The 23478-nt window shown below is 36.2% G+C and overlaps 1 protein-coding gene and 1 long non-coding RNA gene across 2 annotated transcripts; both read left to right on the top strand.

Annotated features, from left to right (window-relative positions):
• The first annotated feature begins 8616 nt into the window (after positions 1-8616).
• Positions 8617-10474, top strand: LOC139850652 (uncharacterized). The gene is made up of 3 exons (XR_011760099.1): positions 8617-8748; positions 8870-9052; positions 10286-10474. It is a non-coding gene; the product is annotated as an uncharacterized lncRNA (long non-coding RNA).
• Positions 10475-19011: 8537 nt separating this feature from the next.
• On the top strand, positions 19012-23103 carry LOC139848207 (glutamate receptor 2.9-like). Its single transcript, XM_071837938.1, has 5 exons — positions 19012-19709; positions 19781-21045; positions 21570-21888; positions 22062-22447; positions 22760-23103. The coding sequence occupies exons 1-5, from the start codon at positions 19346-19348 to the stop codon at positions 23021-23023; spliced, it is 2598 nt and encodes an 865-aa protein (XP_071694039.1). The 5' UTR covers positions 19012-19345; the 3' UTR covers positions 23024-23103.
• The last annotated feature ends 375 nt before the right edge of the window (positions 23104-23478 follow it).

The following is a 23478-nucleotide window of genomic DNA, read 5'->3' as shown; positions in this document are numbered from 1 at the left end:
CAACAATAATAACCGCAACAACAACAACAATCAGAAGCAACTATGCCAAAGGTGTGAAAAGAATCACTCGGGGTTCTGCACCAAATTTTGCAACAAGTGTAAAAGAAATGGTCATAGCGCGGCGAAGTGTGAGGTCTACGGACCAGGGGTTAATAGAACGAAAGGAACAAATGGTGTCGGAACGAGTAATGGCGGAGCAAGTAGTGTCGGAGCAAGTTATGCCAATGTAGTTTGTTATAAATGTGGAAAACCAGGCCACATTATTAGAAATTGCCCGAACCAGGAGAACACGAATGGACAAGGCCGTGGAAGAGTTTTCAATATTAATGCGGTAGAGGCACAGGAAGACCCGGAGCTTGTTACGGGTACGTTTCTTATTGACAATAAATCTGCTTACGTTTTATTTGATTCGGGTGCAGATAGAAGCTATATGAGTAGAGATTTTTGTGCTAAATTAAGTTGTCCATTGACGCCTTTGGATAGTAAATTTTTACTCGAATTAGCAAATGGTAAATTAATTTCAGCAGATAATATATGTCGGAATCGAGAAATTAAACTGGTTAGCGAAACATTTAAGATTGATTTGATACCAGTAGAGTTAGGGAGTTTTGATGTGATAATCGGTATGGACTGGTTGAAAGAAGTGAAAGCGGAGATCGTTTGTTACAAAAATGCAATTCGCATTATACGAGAAAAAGGAAAACCCTTAATGGTGTACGGAGAAAAGGGCAACACGAAGCTACATCTTATTAGTAATTTGAAGGCACAAAAACTAATAAGAAAAGGTTGCTATGCTGTTCTAGCACACGTCGAGAAAGTACAAACTGAAGAAAAGAGCATCAATGATGTTCCCATTGCAAAAGAATTTCCCGATGTATTTCTGAAAGAATTACCGGGATTACCCCCACATCGATCCGTTGAATTTCAAATAGATCTTGTACCAGGAGCTGCACCAATAGCTCGTGCTCCTTACAGACTCGCACCCAGCGAGATGAAAGAACTGCAAAGCCAATTACAAGAACTTTTAGAGCGTGGTTTCATTCGACCAAGCACATCACCGTGAGGAGCTCCTGTTTTGTTTGTCAAGAAGAAAGATGGTACATTCAGGTTGTGTATCGACTACCGAGAGTTGAACAAACTTACCATCAAGAACCGCTACCCACTACCGAGAATCGACGACTTATTTGATCAACTACAAGGCTCGTCTGTTTATTCAAAGATTGACTTACGTTCCGGGTATCATCAAATGCGGGTGAAAGAAGATGATATTCCAAAGACTGCTTTCAGAACACGTTACGGTCATTACGAGTTTATGGTCATGCCGTTTGGTTTAACTAATGCACCAGCTGTGTTCATGGACCTTATGAACCGAGTGTGTGGACCATACCTTGACAAGTTTGTCATTGTTTTCATTGATGACATACTTATTTACTCAAAGAATGACCAAGAACACGGTGAACATTTGAGAAAGGTGTTAGAAGTATTGAGGAAGGAAGAATTGTACGCTAAGTTTTCAAAGTGTGCATTTTGGTTGGAAGAAGTTCAATTCCTCGGTCACATAGTGAACAAAGAAGGTATTAAGGTGGATCCGGCAAAGATAGAAACTGTTGAAAAGTGGGAAACCCCGAAAACTCCGAAACACATACGCCAGTTTTTAGGACTAGCTGGTTACTACAGAAGGTTCATCCAAGACTTTTCCAGAATAGCAAAACCCTTGACTGCATTAACGCATAAAGGGAAGAAATTTGAATGGAATGATGAACAAGAGAAAGCGTTTCAGTTATTGAAGAAAAAGCTAACTACGGCACCTATATTGTCATTGCCTGAAGGGAATGATGATTTTGTGATTTATTGTGATGCATCAAAGCAAGGTCTCGGTTGTGTATTAATGCAACGAACGAAGGTGATTGCTTATGCGTCTAGACAATTGAAGATTCACGAACAAAATTATACGACGCATGATTTGGAATTAGGCGCGGTTGTTTTTGCATTAAAGACTTGGAGGCACTACTTATATGGGGTCAAAAGTATTATATATACCGACCACAAAAGTCTTCAACACATATTTAATCAGAAACAACTGAATATGAGGCAGCGTAGGTGGATTGAATTATTGAATGATTACGATTTTGAGATTCGTTACCACCCGGGGAAGGCAAATGTGGTAGCCGATGCCTTGAGTAGGAAGGATAGAGAACCCATTCGAGTAAAATCTATGAATATAATGATTCATAATAACATTACTACTCAAATAAAGGAGGCGCAACAAGGAGTTTTAAAAGAGGGAAATTTAAAGGATGAAATACCCAAAGGATCGGAGAAGCATCTTAATATTCGGGAAGACGGAACCCGGTATAGGGCTGAAAGGATTTGGGTACCAAAATTTGGAGATATGAGAGAAATGGTACTTAGAGAAGCTCATAAAACCAGATACTCAATACATCCTGGAACAGGGAAGATGTACAAGGATCTCAAGAAACATTTTTGGTGGCCGGGTATGAAAGCCGATGTTGCTAAATACGTAGGAGAATGTTTGACGTGTTCTAAGGTCAAAGCTGAGCATCAGAAACCATCAGGTCTACTTCAACAACCCGAAATCCCGGAATGGAAATGGGAAAACATTACCATGGATTTTATCACTAAATTGCCAAGGACTGCAAGTGGTTTTGATACTATTTGGGTAATAGTTGATCGTCTCACCAAATCAGCACACTTCCTACCAATAAGAGAAGATGACAAGATGGAGAAGTTAGCACGACTGTATTTGAAGGAAGTCGTCTCCAGACATGGAATACCAATCTCTATTATCTCTGATAGGGATGGCAGATTTATTTCAAGATTCTGGCAGACATTACAGCAAGCATTAGGAACTCGTCTAGACATGAGTACTGCCTATCATCCACAAACTGATGGGCAGAGCGAAAGGACGATACAAACGCTTGAAGACATGCTACGAGCATGTGTTATTGATTTCGGAAACAGTTGGGATCGACATCTACCGTTAGCAGAATTTTCCTACAACAACAGCTACCATTCAAGCATTGAGATGGCGCCGTTTGAAGCACTCTATGGTAGAAAGTGCAGGTCTCCGATTTGTTGGAGTGAGGTGGGGGATAGACAGATTACGGGTCCGGAGATTATACAAGAAACTACCGAGAAGATCATCCAAATTCAACAACGGTTGAAAACCGCCCAAAGTCGACAAAAGAGCTACGCTGACATTAAAAGAAAAGATATAGAATTTGAAATTGGAGAGATGGTCATGCTTAAAGTTTCACCTTGGAAAGGCGTTGTTCGATTTGGTAAACGAGGGAAATTAAATCCAAGGTATATTGGACCATTCAAGATTATTGATCGTGTCGGACCAGTAGCTTACCGACTTGAGTTACCTCAACAACTCGCGGCTGTACATAACACTTTCCACGTCTCGAATTTGAAGAAATGTTTTGCTAAAGAAGATCTCACTATTCCGTTAGATGAAATCCAAATCAACGAAAAACTCCAATTCATCGAAGAACCCGTCGAAATAATGGATCGTGAGGTTAAAAGACTTAAGCAAAACAAGATACCAATTGTTAAGGTTCGATGGAATGCTCGTAGAGGACCCGAGTTCACCTGGGAGCATGAAGATCAGATGAAGAAGAAATACCCGCATCTATTTCCAGAAGATTCGTCAACACCTTCAACAGCTTAAAATTTCGGGACGAAATTTATTTAACGGGTAGGTACTGTAGTGACCCGAACTTTTCCATGTTTATATATATTAATTGAGATTGATGTTTACATGATTAAATGTTTCCAACATGTTAAGCAATCAAACTTGTTAAGACTTGATTAATTGAAATAGGTTTCATATAGACAATTGACCACCCAAGTTGACCGGTGATTCACGAACGTTAAAACTTGTAAAAAACTATATGATGACATATATATGGTTATATATATAGTTAACATGATATTATGATAAGTAAACATATCATTAATTATATTAACAATGAACTACATATGTAAAAACAAGACTACTAACTTAATGATTTTGAAACGAGACATATATGTAACGTTTATCGTTGTAACGACATTTAATGTATATATATCATATTAAGAGATATTCGTACATCATAATATCATGATAATATAATAATTTAAAATCTCTTTTGTTATTATAAACATTGGGTTAACAACATTTAACAAGATCGTTAACCTAAAGGTTTCAAAACAACACTTACATGTAACGACTAACGATGACTTAACGACTCAGTTAAAATGTATATACATGTAGTGTTTTAATATGTATTTATACACTTTTGAAAGACTTCAATACACTTATCAAAATACTTCTACTTAACAAAAATGCTTACAATTACATTCTCGTTCAGTTTCATCAACAATTCTACTCGTATGCACCCGTATTCGTACTCGTACAATACACAGCTTTTAGATGTATGTACTATTGGTATATACACTCCAATGATCAGCTCTTAGCAGCCCATGTGAGTCACCTAACACATGTGGGAACCATCATTTGGCAACTAGCATGAAATATCTCATAAGATTACAAAAATATGAGTAATCATTCATGACTTATTTACATGAAAACAAAATTACATATCCTTTATATCTAATCCATACACCAACGACCAAAAACACCTACAAACACTTTCATTCTTCAATTTTATTCATCTAATTGAACTCTCTCAAGTTCTATCTTCAAGTTCTAAGTGTTCTTCATAAATTCCAAAAGTTCTAGTTTCATAAAATCAAGAATACTTTCAAGTTTGCTAGCTCACTTCCAATCTTGTAAGGTGATCATCCAACCTCAAGAAATCTTTGTTTCTTACAGTAGGTTATCATTCTAATACAAGGTAATAATCATATTCAAACTTTGGTTCAATTTCTATAACTGTAACAATCTTATTTCAAGTGATGATCTTACTTGAACTTGTTTTCGTGTCATGATTTTGCTTCAAGAACTTTGAGCCATCCAAGGATCCATTGAAGCTAGATCCATTTTTCTCTTTTCCAGTAGGTTCATCCAAGGAACTTAAGGTAGTAATGATGTTCATAACATCATTCGATTCATACATATAAAGCTATCTTATTCGAAGGTTTAAACTTGTAATCACTAGAACATAGTTTAGTTAATTCTAAACTTGTTCGCAAACAAAAGTTAATCCTTCTAACTTGACTTTTAAAATCAACTAAACACATGTTCTATATCTATATGATATGCTAACTTAATGATTTAAAACCTGGAAACACGAAAAACACCGTAAAACCGGATTTACGCCGTCGTAGTAACACCGCGGGCTGTTTTGGGTTAGTTAATTAAAAACTATGATAAACTTTGATTTAAAAGTTGTTATTCTGAGAAAATGATTTTTATTATGAACATGAAACTATATCCAAAAATTATGGTTAAACTCAAAGTGGAAGTATGTTTTCTAAAATGGTCATCTAGACGTCGTTCTTTCGACTGAAATGACTACCTTTACAAAAACAACTTGTAACTTATTTTTCAGACTAGAAACCTATACTTTTTTTGTTTAGATTCATAAAATAGAGTTCAATATGAAACCATAGCAATTTGATTCACTCAAAACGGATTTAAAATGAAGAAGTTATGGGTAAAACAAGATTGGATAATTTTTCTCATTTTAGCTACGTGAAAATTGGTAACAAATCTATTCCAACCATAACTTAATCAACTTGTATTATATATTATGTAATCTTGAGATACCATAGACACGTATACAATGTTTCGACCTATCATGTCGACACATCTATATATATTTCGGAACAACCATAGACACTCTATATGTGAATGTTGGAGTTAGCTATACAGGGTTGAGGTTGATTCCAAAATATATATAGTTTGAGTTGTGATCAATACTGAGATACGTATACACTGGGTCGTGGATTGATTCAAGATAATATTTATCGATTTATTTCTGTACATCTAACTGTGGACAACTAGTTGTAGGTTACTAACGAGGACAGCTGACTTAATAAACTTAAAACATCAAAATATATTAAAAGTGTTGTAAATATATTTTGAACATACTTTGATATATATGTATATATTGTTATAGGTTCGTGAATCAACCAGTGGCCAAGTCTTACTTCCCGACGAAGTAAAAATCTGTGAAAGTGAGTTATAGTCCCACTTTTAAAATCTAATATTTTTGGGATGAGAATACATGCAGGTTTTATAAATGATTTACAAAATAGACACAAGTACGTGAAACTACATTCTATGGTTGAATTATCGAAATCGAATATGCCCCTTTTTATTAAGTCTGGTAATCTAAGAATTAGGGAACAGACACCCTAATTGACGCGAATCCTAAAGATAGATCTATTGGGCCTAACAAACCCCATCCAAAGTACCGGATGCTTTAGTACTTCGAAATTTATATCATATCCGAAGGGTGTCCCGGAATGATGGGGATATTCTTATATATGCATCTTGTTATTGTCGGTTACCAGGTGTTCACCATATGAATGATTTTTATCTCTATGTATGGGATGTGTATTGAAATATGAAATCTTGTGGTCTATTGTTACGATTTGATATATATAGGTTAAACCTATAACTCACCAACATTTTTGTTGACGTTTTAAGCATGTTTATTCTCAGGTGATTATTAAGAGCTTCCGCTGTCGCATACTTAAATAAGGACAAGATTTGGAGTCCATGCTTGTATGATATTGTGTAAAAACTGCATTCAAGAAACTTATTTTGTTGTAACATATTTGTATTGTAAACCATTATGTAATGGTAGTGTGTAAACAGGATATTTTAGATTATCATTATTTGATAATCTACGAAAAGCTTTTTAAACCTTTATTGATGAAATAAAGGTTATGGTTTGTTTAAAAATGAATGCAGTCTTTGAAAAAACGTCTCATATAGAGGTCAAAACCTCGCAACGAAATCAATTAATATGGAACGTTTTTTAATCAATAAGAACGGGACATTTCAGTGCTGTCGAAAAAATTTAACTCGTGGCGAGTAGGAAGATACGGGTTGTCGATGTGTTTAGCGTTTTTTAAAAAGTGTCCGTTTCAAACGCAGTTAGTTTCGTTTTGTTCATAAATATTTTCCGAGTTTAACGGTATGGTCGGTGAAATTTAAATCGGAGCGAGGAGGAAGATACGGGATGTCGAAGTGTTTGGGTGAAGTTTTTATTTTAATTGAGAGAATTTTTGTTTTACCCCCTGGAGTTCAGGGTAATTTTTGTAAGCTGCTTATAGTTTAGGGGGGTATTTTGCATTTTTTTGGGTTGGGTTTTGGGCCATTGTCGTTTTGACCCGGGTTTTAGGTGTGGTGGGTGTCAAACGACACCTTTCCCCACCACAATTATTAATAATAATAATAATAATAATAATAATAATAATAATATAATAATAATAATATTGGGATTAAATGAGAGATGATTCTCACACACTTATTTTTGATTTATACACACCATTTTACTTGAAATACCTATTTTACCCTTATTATTTTATTTTCAGAAACAACCAAACCAATTATTCACGCAAAGGAATTCTCTTTATTTCTCAATATCATCAGATTACCCACCATGAAGGCATGAATACCACCATCTCTACCTCTTCTTTTCTTAATTATTCCAAAGTCCAATACATAATATATCATTTTTTTTACTAGCCTTTGTTATATCAAGTTACCTGTCTATAACTCTTAGTCAATAATTTTTATTTCCGTTCATCTTTTCCGGCAAATTGATTTTCCGTTCATATTTTTTGGCAAATTAATTTTTCGCTCATCCTTTCCGACAAACAAAGAACCCGGTTTTGGTGTGTGATGACACGTTAGTAAACGGATGCCGCTAAAATTTAGTGCAGTAAGTTGGAAAAAAGATTTCAAATTTAATAATGATGAAGGTGGTTTTTAACTCTTAATGGATTGAGAGTAATCTCATGTTTAAGATATGGGAGGGGTTAACCATTTGAAAGAGAAAGAAAGGAGTGAGAGAAAATATCTGGGTTGAGAAGAGTGAACCGGTAATACTTGTATTAATTTGTGAAATTAAAAAGAAATAAATCAAGTTGGAAGGGCACAATAGTCATTTAATAAATATTGGTGTGTATGAACTAAAAACAAGTGTGTGAGAATCATCTCCTGGATTAAATTACATGTTTGTGTGTCTCCTAATCAATCTAGATTCGAGACATGGCTGAGATACTTTTTTTTTTCCCTCCAATAATTTTGGTATTCAATCTTCCCATCCCAATTATTTTTTATTTTTATTACCTTCAACTTCTTATTTTATCATCTTTCCTCAATCCTTTTACAATCTTTAAAAACAACTATTTTTTTCTTTACTTTCTTTCCTTATTTCACATTTTACTACAGTATCATTTAACAAAAGTATGTAAATTATATTAGGCTGGATTGGTCTGTTGTAATGGAATATTATGTATTAGTCTTTTTAACGATAAAATATTTTAACTTAAAACATATAATTGTGTACAACCAGAATATTCAAACCCGCAGCATTGCGCGGTGATCTCAAACTGTTTATTTCAATATCACATACAAATATCATGACTGGCACATACAATAACATTACTAGTTTGCGAATCTCAACTCCTCTCTTTCATTCCCTCCCCTTTGTCATTCTCTTTCCCATTTTCTCTGACCAAGCAGACTCTAAGTTGGTAGTTTGGTACCATGAAATTAGGGTTTATAATTCGTAAACTTACAAGCAGAAGACCACAAATCAGGTATGTGATGAAATTGATATCAATATTTGTATCTACTCACACTCACATCAATAACGAATTTCTCCAATTCCAATTATTATCTTCAGCAAACCTCGTTAATCATTTCATTTCCTTATCGTAGTTATATCAGTACGTTTTCTGCCCTGAAATTTACCAATTCCGGTGGCGGAAACCGCTAGCTGGCAGGTGCTGCTTACTCCGCGGCTGATTTATCAAGAAATCCATCAGTGGAAGTTAAAAAAAAAAAAAAAAATGATGGAGGAAACATAAATGGGGAAAAAGCTGGGTGGATTGGGAAGATCAGGTTTGCTAGAACGATTCTTTATTCCGGCTATTATGGTTTTGATTTTATTTTATTTTTGATTTGACGTTATTGCTTGAACCAATTAGCTTAATTTTAAAACATTGAGTTGCAGCTCAATTCGTAGTGGCCTGCCTCTCTTAGCGAGAGGTCAGGAATTCGACTCCGCTGACTCAATGTTATCCGTGACCTGAAGTATCGCATTTCGCTTAGTGCGGGGTAGCTGGGAGGGGGGTTTTTACCGCCCATGCCCTCGGATTGGTCCGGGTTTCCTCCAGCGTAGTAGTTGGGGGCGTTTTATTCAACTACGGGAGATGAACGCGTGGTTGGTTTAGTACCCCTAGGTGATCCCAAACTGATGTCCAAAAAAAACAAGTACTACTGGGTGATCTCAAACTGATGTTCAAAAAAACAATTAGCTTAATTTTAAGCTTATGAATTTATTAAAAATTCTAAAAGCTGATAAGCTCATTTCTAACCACTGAACTCTGGCTTATGGGCTTGAATAAGCCATAAATTGAAGCATCAGTTCGTTAGCACTTAGCTGTTGGAATTAAGTTATCTGATTTTTCAAATTTGGCGTCACCTGTAAGACGCTCAGTAAGACTTGATCGTGTTCGTTGTCTAGCTGTTGAATACTATTTTGATCGTGATCAAACCATAATCCCTCGCTCAAAATTCCCGTATAAATGGTGACCCAATAAGCACTGTTGTTAAATTGAAGTACAAAAGCTTATTAACAGGATTTGGGAAAGTAATTAGTGCAACTGCAAAGATGTTTTTTTTACCTTCGTTGGTTTTAAAGCTGTTATGCTTAGAAACTAATAAATAACCGTCTGACTGAATTCAAGGTTTTGGGTATGGCTTAAGAAAAGAGAACGAAGAAAAGACATAAACGACAGTCGAGTGTCCACCTTGGAAGGTTATGGTTATTGAAAATGGTGTAATGTGTTGCTTGCAGTTGCACTAATTACTTTCCCAAATCCTGCTAATAAGCTTTTGTACTTCAATTTAACAACACTGCTTTTTGGGTCACCATTTGGACGGTCATTTTGAGCGAGGGATTTTGGTTTGATCATGATCAAAATAGTACTCAACAATCAAGTCTTATTGAGCTTCTTACAATGCTTTAGGACTTGGTTTTTATTTTCTTTAAATGTATGTATAAGCAAGATACTAAATGTGTAAGATACTGCCTTCGAAATGTATTTAATTTGTCTTGCTCGTCAATTGCAGATACTCGAGAAAATGAAAGTTACTTTTGACCCACCCATCGTGACAAATGTCTATGACACATGCCAGGTTATTAGTATTTTTGTTTCTTCCAACATTCGACTTTTGACGTACTTGTATTGTCTACATGTAAACTATAGTTACCAATTCTTATAGAGGTCAAGATGCATATAAATGAACCTAAGAGTGTAGTATTGTGTTGGGTTTTGTTATTGGGTTTCCAAATATGAGTAAGTATTAACAAGCCCAAGCCCAACAAAATTAGGCCCATTGCTTGGTTGACTTGGTCAAGCATAGGAGGGCATCTTAAAACATCAAGTTGCAGCTGTTTTCATTATCAAGAGTGCAAGAGAGATCAAGAAAAAGAGTCAAAACCCCAATTCCCGTCTACAGTGACAGCAGGCCAGAAAACCTTCGATCCCCGGAGATCCGACCGTTGAATCTTCACAATTTTTGGACTGTGTCTTCCTGACATCAGTGCCAACATTTTCAACCGTTGAATTCGTCTAATAAGGTCTGTAGGTCGTGTTCTTGCTGCTGGAACAGAGAGCAGATTTTTGGGTGAGATAATTCCTCTTTTGTCTTTTTAGGTTGTTCATATACTTGTTGATTGTTGTAGTTCAAGAGTATGATGATGTTGTATACCTCTATATGATCTAGAGAAGACCTATTGTATTGTTCTCTTTGTTGATGATAGTGGAACATTAAGTGGCTTACGAGTCCCGTGGTTTTTACTCTCGATTTTGAGAGGTTTTCCACGTAAAAAGTCTCGTGTGTATTGTGTGTGCTCAATTATTTTGTATTTGCTGATTTGGGACAGAATTGGGGCTGATTTGTGGTGATTGTGGTATACCTTATTTGTTAGTTTTCTCACAGGTTCATATGGGTCGGGAAATGCTTGTCAAACGGATGTTTGTTTCCGTTTTGTAGATTGCCCGTTGTGATCATTTTCCCATCAAATTGGTATCAGAGCTAGGTTATTTGATTTGACTTGTGTGAAAGATGGAAGCTAATACAAGTAAAATGATTAGTTTAAATGGTTCAAATTATCATGTTTGGAAAGGTAAAATGGAGGATCTTCTTTATGTGAAAGATTATTATTTGCCTGTTTTTACTGAGGATAAACCTGAGGAAAAATCTGATGCTCAATGGAAAATTTTGCATAGACAAGTATGTGGGTATATTCGGCAGTGGGTTGATGATAATGTTGTGAATCATATTACTGGGGAGACTGATGCTAAAGCCTTATGGAAAAAGCTTGAGCAGTTATATGAACGAAAGACTGGGAATAACAAGTTGTTCTTAATTAAGCAGATGATGGCTTTGAAGTACCATGATGGGACTCCTATTACAGATCACCTAAATGCATATCAGGGTATTATAAATCAGCTTGCAGGTATGGGTATCAAGTTTGAGGATGAGATTCAGGGTCTCTGGTTACTTGGTACATTACCGGACTCTTGGGAGACTTTTAGGACATCTTTGTCCAACTCTGCACCGAATGGTACTATCACCATGGAATTGGCTAAGGGTAGTATTTTGAATGAAGAGATGAGAAGAAAGTCACAAGGTTCCTCTTCACAGTCAGATATCTTGGTCACAGAAACGCGGGGGAGAAGTCATAGTAGAGGTCAGGGTAAAAGAGGCAATCATCGTAGCAGCTCACGCAAAGGCAAATTTGCTAACGTTGAGTGTTATAATTGTCATGAAAAGGGGCACACAAAGTGGTATTATCCAAAGTTGAAGAATGAGAAGAAAAAGGCATATGACAAGAATAAACAAAAGAAAAGTGATGGTGGTGATGATGATAAGGTTGAAGTTAACGCTATCACAGATGAGTTCTTTGTTTGTATTGATTATGATATGATCAATCTTACTCATGATGACACAAGTTGGATTGTTGATAGTGGTGCTACATGTCATGTTGCAATTTGTAGAGATCACTTCTCATCTTACACTCCAGGTGACTATGGATTTGCTAGGATGGGTAATGCCGGGTTATCAAAGATCGTTGGTATTGGAGATGTTTGTTTGAAATTTGACACGGGAATGGAGTTAGTTTTGCATAATGTAAAACATGTTCCGGATATGAGACTTAATGTTATTTCAACAGGCATTCTTGATGATGATGGTTATTATAACGGTTTTGGTAATGGTATTTGGAAACTAACTCTTGGTTCTATGATAGTGGGAAGAGGCAAGAAAGACTCAAGATTATACATCACGCGTCCGAAGATCATCCAGAACATTGTTAACGCAGTGGACAATGTTGATTCTAATGAGTTGTGGCATAAAAGACTTGGCCACATGAGTGAAAAGGGGATGTCTATCTTGTTCAAGAAGAATGTGTTGTCGGGTGTTAGTGGTATTGATTTGAGTAAGTGTTCTCACTGTTTGGCAGGGAAACAGACCAGAGTTGCGTTTAAGAGTCATTCTCCTTTTCGAATGGAGAACATACTTGATCTAGTTCATTCGGATGTTTGTGGGCCTATGAAGACTAGGACACTTGGTGGATGTTCCTACTTTGTTACATTCATCGATGATCATTCCAGGAAGGTGTGGGTTTATACCTTAAAGTCAAAGGATCAAGTATTTGAAAAGTTTAAAGAATTTCATACACTAGTTGAAAGGCAAACGGGAAAGAAACTCAAGTGTATTCGGACTGATAATGGCGGTGAATACATTGGCAGATTTGATGCTTACTGTAAGGAGAATGGTATTCGGCATCAAAAGACTCCACCAAAGACACCTCAGTTGAATGGCTTAGCAGAGAGGATGAACAGAACTTTGGTTGAGAGAGTTAGATGTTTGCTTTCACATGCAGGGTTGTCCGATTCCTTTTGGGGTGAGGCTTTAAATACGGCAGTTCATATTATTAATCTAACCCCTTGTGTTCCTTTGCGTTTTGATGTTCCTAACAGGGTTTGGAGCGGCAAAGATGTTTCTTACCGTCATTTACGAGTTTTTGGATGTAAAGCTTTTGTTCATGTTCCCAAAGATGAGAGGTCAAAGCTTGATATGAAGACTAAGCCATGTGTATTCCTCGGCTATGGTGAAGATGATTTTGGGTACAGGTTATATGATCCAGTTCAGAAGAAACTTGTACGAAGCCGAGATGTTGTTTTTACAGAAGATCAGATGTTAAAAGATGTTGAGAAGACAGATTCAGTTCCTCAAACTAGTGCTGATCTTGTTGATTTGGATCCAGTTACTCCACAAAATGTTGGAGATGATGTTCATAATGATGAACATGGTACTGATGATGATTATGCTCCGGAGCAGGTAGAGATTCCAGTACCAGATGTGCCCCCATTTGTCCCACTTAGGCGGTCTACCCGAGACCGTCATCCTTCTGTTAGATATTCTGCTGATGAGTATGTATTAGTTACTGATGGGGGAGAGCCAGAATGTTATTCAGAAGCAATGAAAGATGAGCATAAGAAAGAGTGGGGTGAAGCTATGCAAGATGAGATGAATTCCTTGCATGAGAACAATACTTATGAGCTGGTGAAGTTACCTAAAGGCAAGAGAGCTTTGAGAAACAAATGGGTATTCAAAGTGAAGACAGATGAGCTTACTTCACAACCAAGGTACAAAGCTAGGTTAGTCGTTAAAGGATTCAGCCAGAAAAAGGGTATTGATTTTGATGAGATTTTCTCACCGGTTGTGAAGATGGGATCTATTCGAGTGGTTCTTGGATTAGCTGCTAGTCTTGATCTTGAGGTTGAACAGATGGATGTCAAGACTGCTTTTCTTCACGGTGATTTGGATAAGGAAATCTACATGATGCAACCTGAAGGTTTTCGGGTTAAGGGTAAAGAAAATTATGTTTGTAGACTTCAGAAAAGTTTATATGGGTTGAAGCAAGCACCGAGACAGTGGTATAAGAAGTTTGAGTCGGTTATAGGAAAGCAAGGCTACCGAAAGACAACTTCAGATCATTGTGTTTTCTTTCAGAGGTTTGGTGATGATGATTTCATCATATTGTTGTTATACGTTGATTATTGTTGGTAAAAATATTAAAAGAATTGCGCAGTTGAAGCGAGAATTGAGCAAGTCTTTTGCTATGAAAGACTTGGGGCCAGCAAAACAGATTCTTGGCATTCAGATTTCTAGAGATAGAGGTGCTAAGACGTTACATATATCACAAGAGCAATACATTGAAAAGGTGCTAAGTAGATTCAACATGAAGAATGCTAAAGTGGTTAGTTCCCCTCTTACAAACAACTTTAAGCTAACAGAAAGAGATTGTCCTACTTCAAAGGAGGATGTTGAGGAGATGGATATAGTTCCATATGCGTCAGCAGTTGGTAGCTTGATGTATGCTATGGTGTGTACTAGGCCAGATATAGCTCATGCGGTAAGTGTTGTTAGTCGGTTTATGTCAAATCCGGGTAAGAAGCATTGGGAAGCGGTTAAATGGATTATGAGATACTTACGAGGTACTTCAAAGTTAGGTATCACATTCGGAAATGGAGAGCCGGTGCTTGTTGGTTATACGGACTCAGATATGGCAGGAAACAAAGATAACATGAAATCCACTTCTGGATATTTGATGACTTTCGCAGGGGGAGCAGTTTCATGGCAATCAAGGTTACAAAAGTGTGTTGCATTGTCTACAACCGAGGCTGAGTATATGGCAGCAACAGAAGCGTGCAAAGAACTATTGTGGATGAAAAGGTTTCTACAAGACCTTGGGTTTAAGCAATCACGATATGTGGTTCTTTGTGATAATGAGAGTGCGATTCATTTGGCTAGAAATTCTATGTATCATAAGCGGACAAAACATATAGATGTGCGGTATCATTGGATTAGAGAACGTCTTGAAGATGGTTCGTTTGAACTTGATAAAGTTCACACCGATGATAATGGTTCCGACATGTTCACAAAGGCTTTAGCAAGTGAGAAGCTCAAGGTATGTTGCTCGATCGCCGGGATGGCGATTCCTTCCTCATAATTGGAAAGGGGGAGATTTGTTGGGTTTTGTTATTGGGTTTCCAAATATGAGTAAGTATTAACAAGCCCAAGCCCAACAAAATTAGGCCCATTGCTTGGTTGACTTGGTCAAGCATAGGAGGGCATCTTAAAACATCAAGTTGCAGCTGTTTTCATTATCAAGAGTGCAAGAGAGATCAAGAAAAAGAGTCAAAACCCCAATTCCCGTCTACAGTGACAGCAGGCCAGAAAACCTTCGATCCCCGGAGATCCGACCGTTGAATCTTCACAATTTTTGGACTGTGTCTTCCTGACATCAGTGCCAACATTTTCAACCGTTGAATTCGTCTAATAAGGTCTGTAGGTCGTGTTCTTGCTGCTGGAACAGAGAGCAGATTTTTGGGTGAGATAATTCCTCTTTTGTCTTTTTAGGTTGTTCATATACTTGTTGATTGTTGTAGTTCAAGAGTATGATGATGTTGTATACCTCTATATGATCTAGAGAAGACCTATTGTATTGTTCTCTTTGTTGATGATAGTGGAACATTAAGTGGCTTACGAGTCCCGTGGTTTTTACTCTCGATTTTGAGAGGTTTTCCACGTAAAAAGTCTCGTGTGTATTGTGTGTGCTCAATTATTTTGTATTTGCTGATTTGGGACAGAATTGGGGCTGATTTGTGGTGATTGTGGTATACCTTATTTGTTAGTTTTCTCACAGGTTCATATGGGTCGGGAAATGCTTGTCAAACGGATGTTTGTTTCCGTTTTGTAGATTGCCCGTTGTGATCATTTTCCCATCATATTGTACCGTTATAAGGAACATCTAACATGTTTGCATAGGGGTAATTGATAGCTCACAACAAAAATAGTTACTTATGACCCGACCATTGTCACCAATGTTTGCATTGACTCTGAGTCGACTGATAATTTGACAGGTGTGCAACGCACGTTCTCAAAAAGCTCTCTACTATATAAGATATTATTATTATATGTGGCTCAGGAACCTATTGAATATAATCTTTACAAAAGAAGAACGAGAAGCCAATAAGTGGAACATTGTCACCCCTGATATATGAACGAATTTATTCACATAAGTTGTCCATAAGAAAATAAGCATTTCTTATATATGTTTTACCCACATTTATCTTTAAATAAGATTTGACTAAGAAAGTCTATAGATCAAGAATATGCAAACTTTTTAGGCAAGAACATGATTCTCTAGAGTGTGACCTTAAAATTTGAAGCACTATCAGCAATGCAACTCTTTATGCAATAACATGATTCCGTATGCGACTATACATCTACATGAATTCTACACCGAGATCACAAAGTACACTAACAACATAACATTGTGATCGATTTCCTAACTCATGAATATAAGGTTTGATTACATTAACCTTCCCTTTTTCATCATGTTTGGCCACCTAGATGGCTCAATGTGACAATGAACACAAAGACAGAAACACATCTTGAAGTAATGAAGATTAAGGTGAAAACTGTGTGGTTTAATCCAATTGGCTAATTCAATTATTGATCCAATTGAGAACGGACAAAATTTCAACATGTGTTCTTCTAAAAGTGATCTCTATTCTTTATTACGTTAAGAATCGCCTATGAAATATCCCTTGTAATTGTTCAACCCTTCTGGTACGCATAAACATAAATAAGAAAGCTTAAATGTAAACAAGAAAGTTTAAACATAAACAAGAAAACAGAGGTGCAAACATTAAGACTAAATACTAATTAATAACTTCTTTTGTTTTGGGAAAAATAAATGAACGAAAAGAGTATTAGGAAATCGTAGTCCTGCAGTGTGACACAAGGTCAAATATTATCATAGCTACTGCACTACTTTGCATATAAGACACCGGTGTGTGGAGATACAAAGAAATTTACGTCTATCTTTTGTTTTTTTGAATGTTTGATGGTAGTCTGATGAATTTTAAATGCCTTATATTCTTTAGGTTAAAATGTAAGACATTCACCAGGTAACGACTAATGAAAGAATATTCAATGCAGTCAACAATATAATTAATTTCCATTAAATTTTTGGGATAGGTGAAACCTTTAGTCAATAACTATTAACGAGAATGTAGTTGAGAAACACACGACAATCATGATTACACAAAATCATGTAACTAGCACCAACTGGATAAATTGTTTTTAATATATACTTCTGCAACATCATGTGATTATAATGTTATAAGCAGGATATCAAAACAGAAAGATATGACCTGACGCGATGTTTTTTTATAAGGTTAATGAAGTTTTAAAATCCTTATTTCGTGTACGTTTTTGTTAACCTAGACGATTGATGTTGTGCTCAATGTCATTGTCAAAAATACAATTCGTTATTTTGTTATGAAGGCATAAAAGATGATAAACCCTTCTTTGTTAGCATCTCTTTTCGATGTTTTTACAACAAAAATGTGGATTGTATTATTGGCAATGACAATAATGCAATATCAGTCGTCTAATCTAATGAGCACTTACACGAAAATGAAGTTTTTAGGACTTCATCTACCATTGAATATGTTTTGCTTCGTAGTACCAGTTTTGTCACTGTGACACATTAAGTCAGATCATCATTTTTAGTTTTAATATCACTTAACCTATAATCACATGTTATAGGAGAGGTGAGTAAAATTATTTTTTTTTATCTCGCTTGGTGATAGATAAATGGTTTTGTGTAACATGATTGTCGTTGTGTGCTTCCCATCTACACACTCGTAAATAATAACCGACTCGAGGTTTTGCCCATCCCAAGAATTTCCCGGAAACAATCATATTGTTGGCTGTATTGAGAATTTTTTCATTAGCCGTTACCTGATGAATGCCTTACATTTTAACCCAAATAATATAAGGCATTTAAAATCATCAAAGACAGCCATGAATTATTCATGAAACGAGAGATAGACACGGCTTTCTTTGTATCTCCACGCACCAATGTAATTTTTACAAAGTACTGTAATGAATATGAAAAAGAAAATGGACTTTCTGTCAAACTTGGCGGCTATGATTTCATTGTACCCTTTTGCATTCTTTTTTCCCCGAAAAATGATAATTAGTAATTAGTCTTAATGTATACAGTTTTGTTTTCTTGGTTATGTGTAGGCTTTTCATAAGGGTTTAATACTCAGAAGGGATATTTCATAGGCAATTCTTAAAGTAATAGAGGTATCACTTTTTTTTTTTTAAATAAAACATGTTAAAATCTTTCTACAAGTGTTCTCAATTGGCTCATTAATTGAATGAGTCAATAGGATTAGACATGAAAACTTTCATGTTCATTATTTCATAATGTATTCTTGTTTCGGAGTTCATTCTCACATCAAGCCATTCAGTAGATAAACATCGGTGTGCAATATGGAAGTTAAGTTAATACAATCAAACCTTATATCGAAAAGCGTTGGTAAATGAATGACATTGTTACTCTACAATATAGTTGTATTTCGTGATCTCGGTGTAGAGTTAACTCCAAACCAAGCAATTGTATAGTACATCAACAACATCGGAAATCACGCACTTGCTTAAAGAGTTGCATAACTCATAATGCTTTAAATAACCACATTTTTAAAGCCATGATTGTGCGAATCATGTTCTTGTCTAAGGAGTTGCATGCTCTAGATCTACACACTAGTAAAACTATATAAACCAAAACTAGGAAATGTTTAAGTTTGTTATGCACAACTTATGTCAATTTAAGCTCATTTATATATCAAGGGTGACGGTTTTCTATCACTTATTCGCTTCCATATATTCTTCTATAAAAGGCATTCAATGGTTGTCACAATCGACGCTGATATTCGGAAAAAGGCACTATCTTGAAGAGTTGACAAACATATATAATACTATTTTATATAGCAAATTGCTAGTTAATAAATTCCTAGCAGAATACTTATCTACAAAACGTATATGTACTGGTACTTATAATACAATATTATGGAGTTCGAAAGAAAATGCAAGTGGGAGTTTGTTAAGCTATAGACCAAGCAAAAATTCTTCTTGACTCTGTCAAAAAATAGAAAATATGGTACAAACCAGATTCCAGGAAGTTGATAATTGATAACTAATTAACTACGTTGTCAATTGTTCACATTTTCAACTTATTTGACATGAAAGCTTTGAATGTATAACTCACAAGGAAGGAACAGTAATCCGGATTATAAGGTAAAAAGTATCTTAATTATTAGAGGCAACCTTTCTATTGAACAGAAGATGAGATTATTCGCCTACTTCCTTCTTTTTGGCACTTTCATTATTAAAACAAGCAGTGTGCACAATAATGATAGAAAACGTACAAAAAGCCAACATACTCTTATACCAATAGGTGGTGTGATTGAGCAAAATTCTCGTATTGGGCGAGAACAGAAAATAGCCATGGAGATTGCTATCCATAATTTTTGTACAACTACAAATGATGATGTTTGTTCTTGTCCCATTTTGCACATCAAAGATTCTCAGGGTAACCCTGCTCGAATAGCTTACGAAGGTAAATTCAAACATCATAATTCCATTATTCAAAGTTCTTTTTCTGATGAAGAAGTTTTCTATTTGAAACAGTAATCGACATCATGAAGGGAAACCAAGTTGAAGCAATTATTGGAACAATAAGTCCTCAAGAAGCTACTTTTGTTGCTGAGTTTGATAAACGAACTAACAACATCCCGATCATTTCTCTAAACCCAACTGCCACATCATCACCACAGCCAGCAATACCATCTTATCTTCAAATGTGTCACGACATCAAAATCCATATGCAATGTATTGCTGCCATAGTTGGCCACTTCAGTTGGCGAAAGGTGACGCCAATTTATGAAGATCACATTTTCTTTTCTTCTAGTCCCGGTCTCTTATCACAACTCTCCGACGCACTTCAACGTGTTGATTCAACCATTGAACGCTCGTTGGTGTTTCCTCCGTTACAATCTCTATCAAACCCAAACATTTACATTAAAACAGAGTTAAAAAAACTCAAGATGAAGGAAAACAGGGTGTTTGTGGTCTTGAAATCGTCTCTACAATCATGTATCTTACTGTTTAAGAAAGCAAATCAGTTGGGCATGATGGAAAAGGGGTATGTTTGGATCATTTCAGATGATATATCAAGCCTTCTTGATTCAGTTGACCAATCTATTATATTGACCATGCAAGGTGTTATTGGATTCAAAACTAACTTTGTAGACACAAGTGAGCGTTTTACAAAGTTCAAACTTCAGTTTCGAAAAGATTTTAGAATAAGGTATCCAAATGAGGAAGAATATTCGAATCCCAGTATTTACGCTCTACGCGCTTATGATGCAACATCTGTAACTGTTAAAGCTATTCAAGCTTCAAAAGGTTCAAGTTCATCAATAAACTTGTTACAAAATATAACAAATAATAAATTTGATGGTGTAAGTGGTGACGTAAGCTTTAAAGATGGAAAACTAGCTCAATTTCCCACCTTTCGTATCATCAACGTGATTGGTAGAAGTTATAAAGATATTGAATTTTGGTCGCCAAAATTTGGCTTCTCAAACGGTAAGATTGGAAGTGGAGAGGAAAACCTCAATATGATCGTTTGGCCGGGTGGCACGCAAGAAGTTCCAACGGGTCAAAAACCGAGAAATAATGGGAAACCGTTAAAGATTGGCGTCCCTGCGAGAGGTGCTTTTAAGCAATTTGTAAATGTTAGTTATGATCCCAACAAGAATAAAACCTACATTGCTGGTTTTTCGATACAAGTGTTTGAAGCTGCGGTAAAGAAGCTCGATTATACATTGTCTTATGTTTTTGTTCCATACTATGGCTCCTATGACGATATGGTGACTGAAGTTCATAACAAGGTATGGTATATAACTAAAGGGGGCTCCCTCCGTCCCAAAATAAGTGTCTTGTTAGACTTTTCATGGTATTTCTTTTAAAACTTTGACTTCAAATATTGTTATTTGTGTTATATAATATTTCATAAAAGTTATATCCATGGAAACACATTTTAAAATGGAATATATTCATATAATTTTCATTAAATATTATATAACACAACTAAAATTATTTAAAGTCAAAATATCAAAAGATTGACCTTGAAAAGTAAAAGTATTAAAACATATCTACTGATTGAACATGTGTTATTAAAACCACCACTAGTGGTTGGGGCCTTGAGTTGCTTGCAAGAGGTCTCAGGTTCGAATCATGGCTAGGACGAATATTTAGTGGTGGCGATGGGTTGGAAACAGCCAAGGGGTAATCCTGCTGGGCTGCGTACATCAGAGTATGGGGTCGGATTACTCGCCCTCCTGGGTAGCCCGAACAGGAAAAACCTTCTACCTTTGAACATGTGTTATTGATTCAGTTTGTAATATATATGTAGACCTTAGATGCAGCTGTTGGCGATACAGAAATAATGGCCGATCGTTACGAGTATGCAGAGTTTTCACAGCCTTACATGGAGTCGGGATTGGTTATAATTGTGCCTCTTAAACCAGATAGTACAAAAGAATGGTTTATCTTTTTTTACGCCTTCACAACAAATATGTGGATTATAATATTGACGATGACAATAGGGACTGGTTCAGTTGTGTGGTTCAATGAACACTTAGATGGGAACGAACAATTTAAAGCCGAATCTACCTTTGAGTATATTAGCAAGATGCTATGGTTTTCAATCGCAGTTATCACATTATCACATAGTAAGTCCCATCATTGATTTAGGTAACAATTTTAATTAGAATTTGTGCCACATCACAAGCTATATATTAGTAGATATTTGGTGCACCTGGTATACAACACTGGATAACTAATTTCCTTTGATCATATAACTTTTTTTTACAACTTTGCTAAGCAAAGTTAATTAATGTTGCAGAAGAACCAATTAACAACAATTTGTCACGGTTGGCACTTGCAACATGGTTTTGTGTAAACGTGATTCTTGCAGCTTGTTTTACCGCTACACTATCTTCAATTATGACAATTTCTATGCTTCAACCAGAATTAGATCTTCAAAGAAGTAATAGTGTCGTTGGCTGCAATGGGAATTCATTCATTGTACGTTACTTGGAGAATGTACTCCATTTTAGGCCAGAAAAGATTAGACATCTTAACTCACTTGATGATTACGATGATGCATTTAAGAATGGAGAAATAGCGGCGGCCTTTTTTGTAGCTCCCCACGCTAATGTCTTCCTTGCAAAGTACTGTCGCGGTTACAAAATTATAGGACGTACCTATAAACTTGGCGGTTTTGGTTTTGTAAGATTTACAACTATATGTTTGTTTTTTGAACAGCAGTACGGGATCACCCAGGGGACTTAACCACCCACGCGTTCATCTCCTGCAGTTGCATAACCCGCCCCAACTGCTGCCCAGGAGGAAACCCGGCTTAATCCGAGGACATGGGCAGTAAAACCCCCCCTCCCCCACTGCCCACACAACGCGATGTGCGGAATGCACCCTTGGGTGGAATTAAGGGTAAAGAGTCAACCTTGTGTGCAATATTGCACCCCATGGGAGTCGAACTCCTGACCTCTCGCTAACACTGATATTTACAATCTTATCTATTAGGTGTTTCGGAAAGGCTCGAGATTGGTGCAGGATATTTCAAAGGCGGTTTTAAAAGTAACACAAAATGGAGATATAAATACATTAGAGTTAGATATGCTTAGAAGAATTTCAAATTGTTCTGGGTCTGTTCAAGAATCTACGGACCCAATACAACGTCTAGGTCTCAAGCGTTTTGCTTTCATGCTTATGTTCTCAGGTGGAATTACTACATATATATTGTTTCATATTGGTCCGTGTAGTACACAATCATTGGGGACCGATTAAAACACAGTTAAAGCTCATTAGAGAAAGAATTAAAAACCGGTGGACAATATTACTCATGCGGTTCAGACTTATTGACCGTGAAACAGGTGTCGAGATGGGTCCAATTCAAGGAGTCGCACAATGATTTACTAAGCATATAATGTTCATTAGAAACCCTGATGGCTATTGTGTTATGGGTCAACGGTCATCATCTTACTGTTTTACTAGTTTCTTACATTGAAATCAATGTTTTATGAAGTCATTCTATTGTATAAAATCATATTGATGGTCACTGTGTGTTTTTTAGAGTGGATTTGTGCTTTAATTTATTGCGCTGGTAGTCCCTGCCACTAACACTTGTAAAAAATCTCGTTAACTATTAACAATGTAATGCACGTGAAGGTAATTTAAGTATTTAACGTCTTTTTAATCTTCAAGTTAGAAGAATCAGATGGGCTTATAAGTTAATGATTTGT

This window comes from Rutidosis leptorrhynchoides, chromosome 5, assembly GCF_046630445.1.
Source record: "Rutidosis leptorrhynchoides isolate AG116_Rl617_1_P2 chromosome 5, CSIRO_AGI_Rlap_v1, whole genome shotgun sequence".
NCBI classification, from domain to species: Eukaryota; Viridiplantae; Streptophyta; class Magnoliopsida; order Asterales; family Asteraceae; genus Rutidosis; species Rutidosis leptorrhynchoides.
This window is presented reverse-complemented; position numbering and strand designations above follow the sequence as displayed.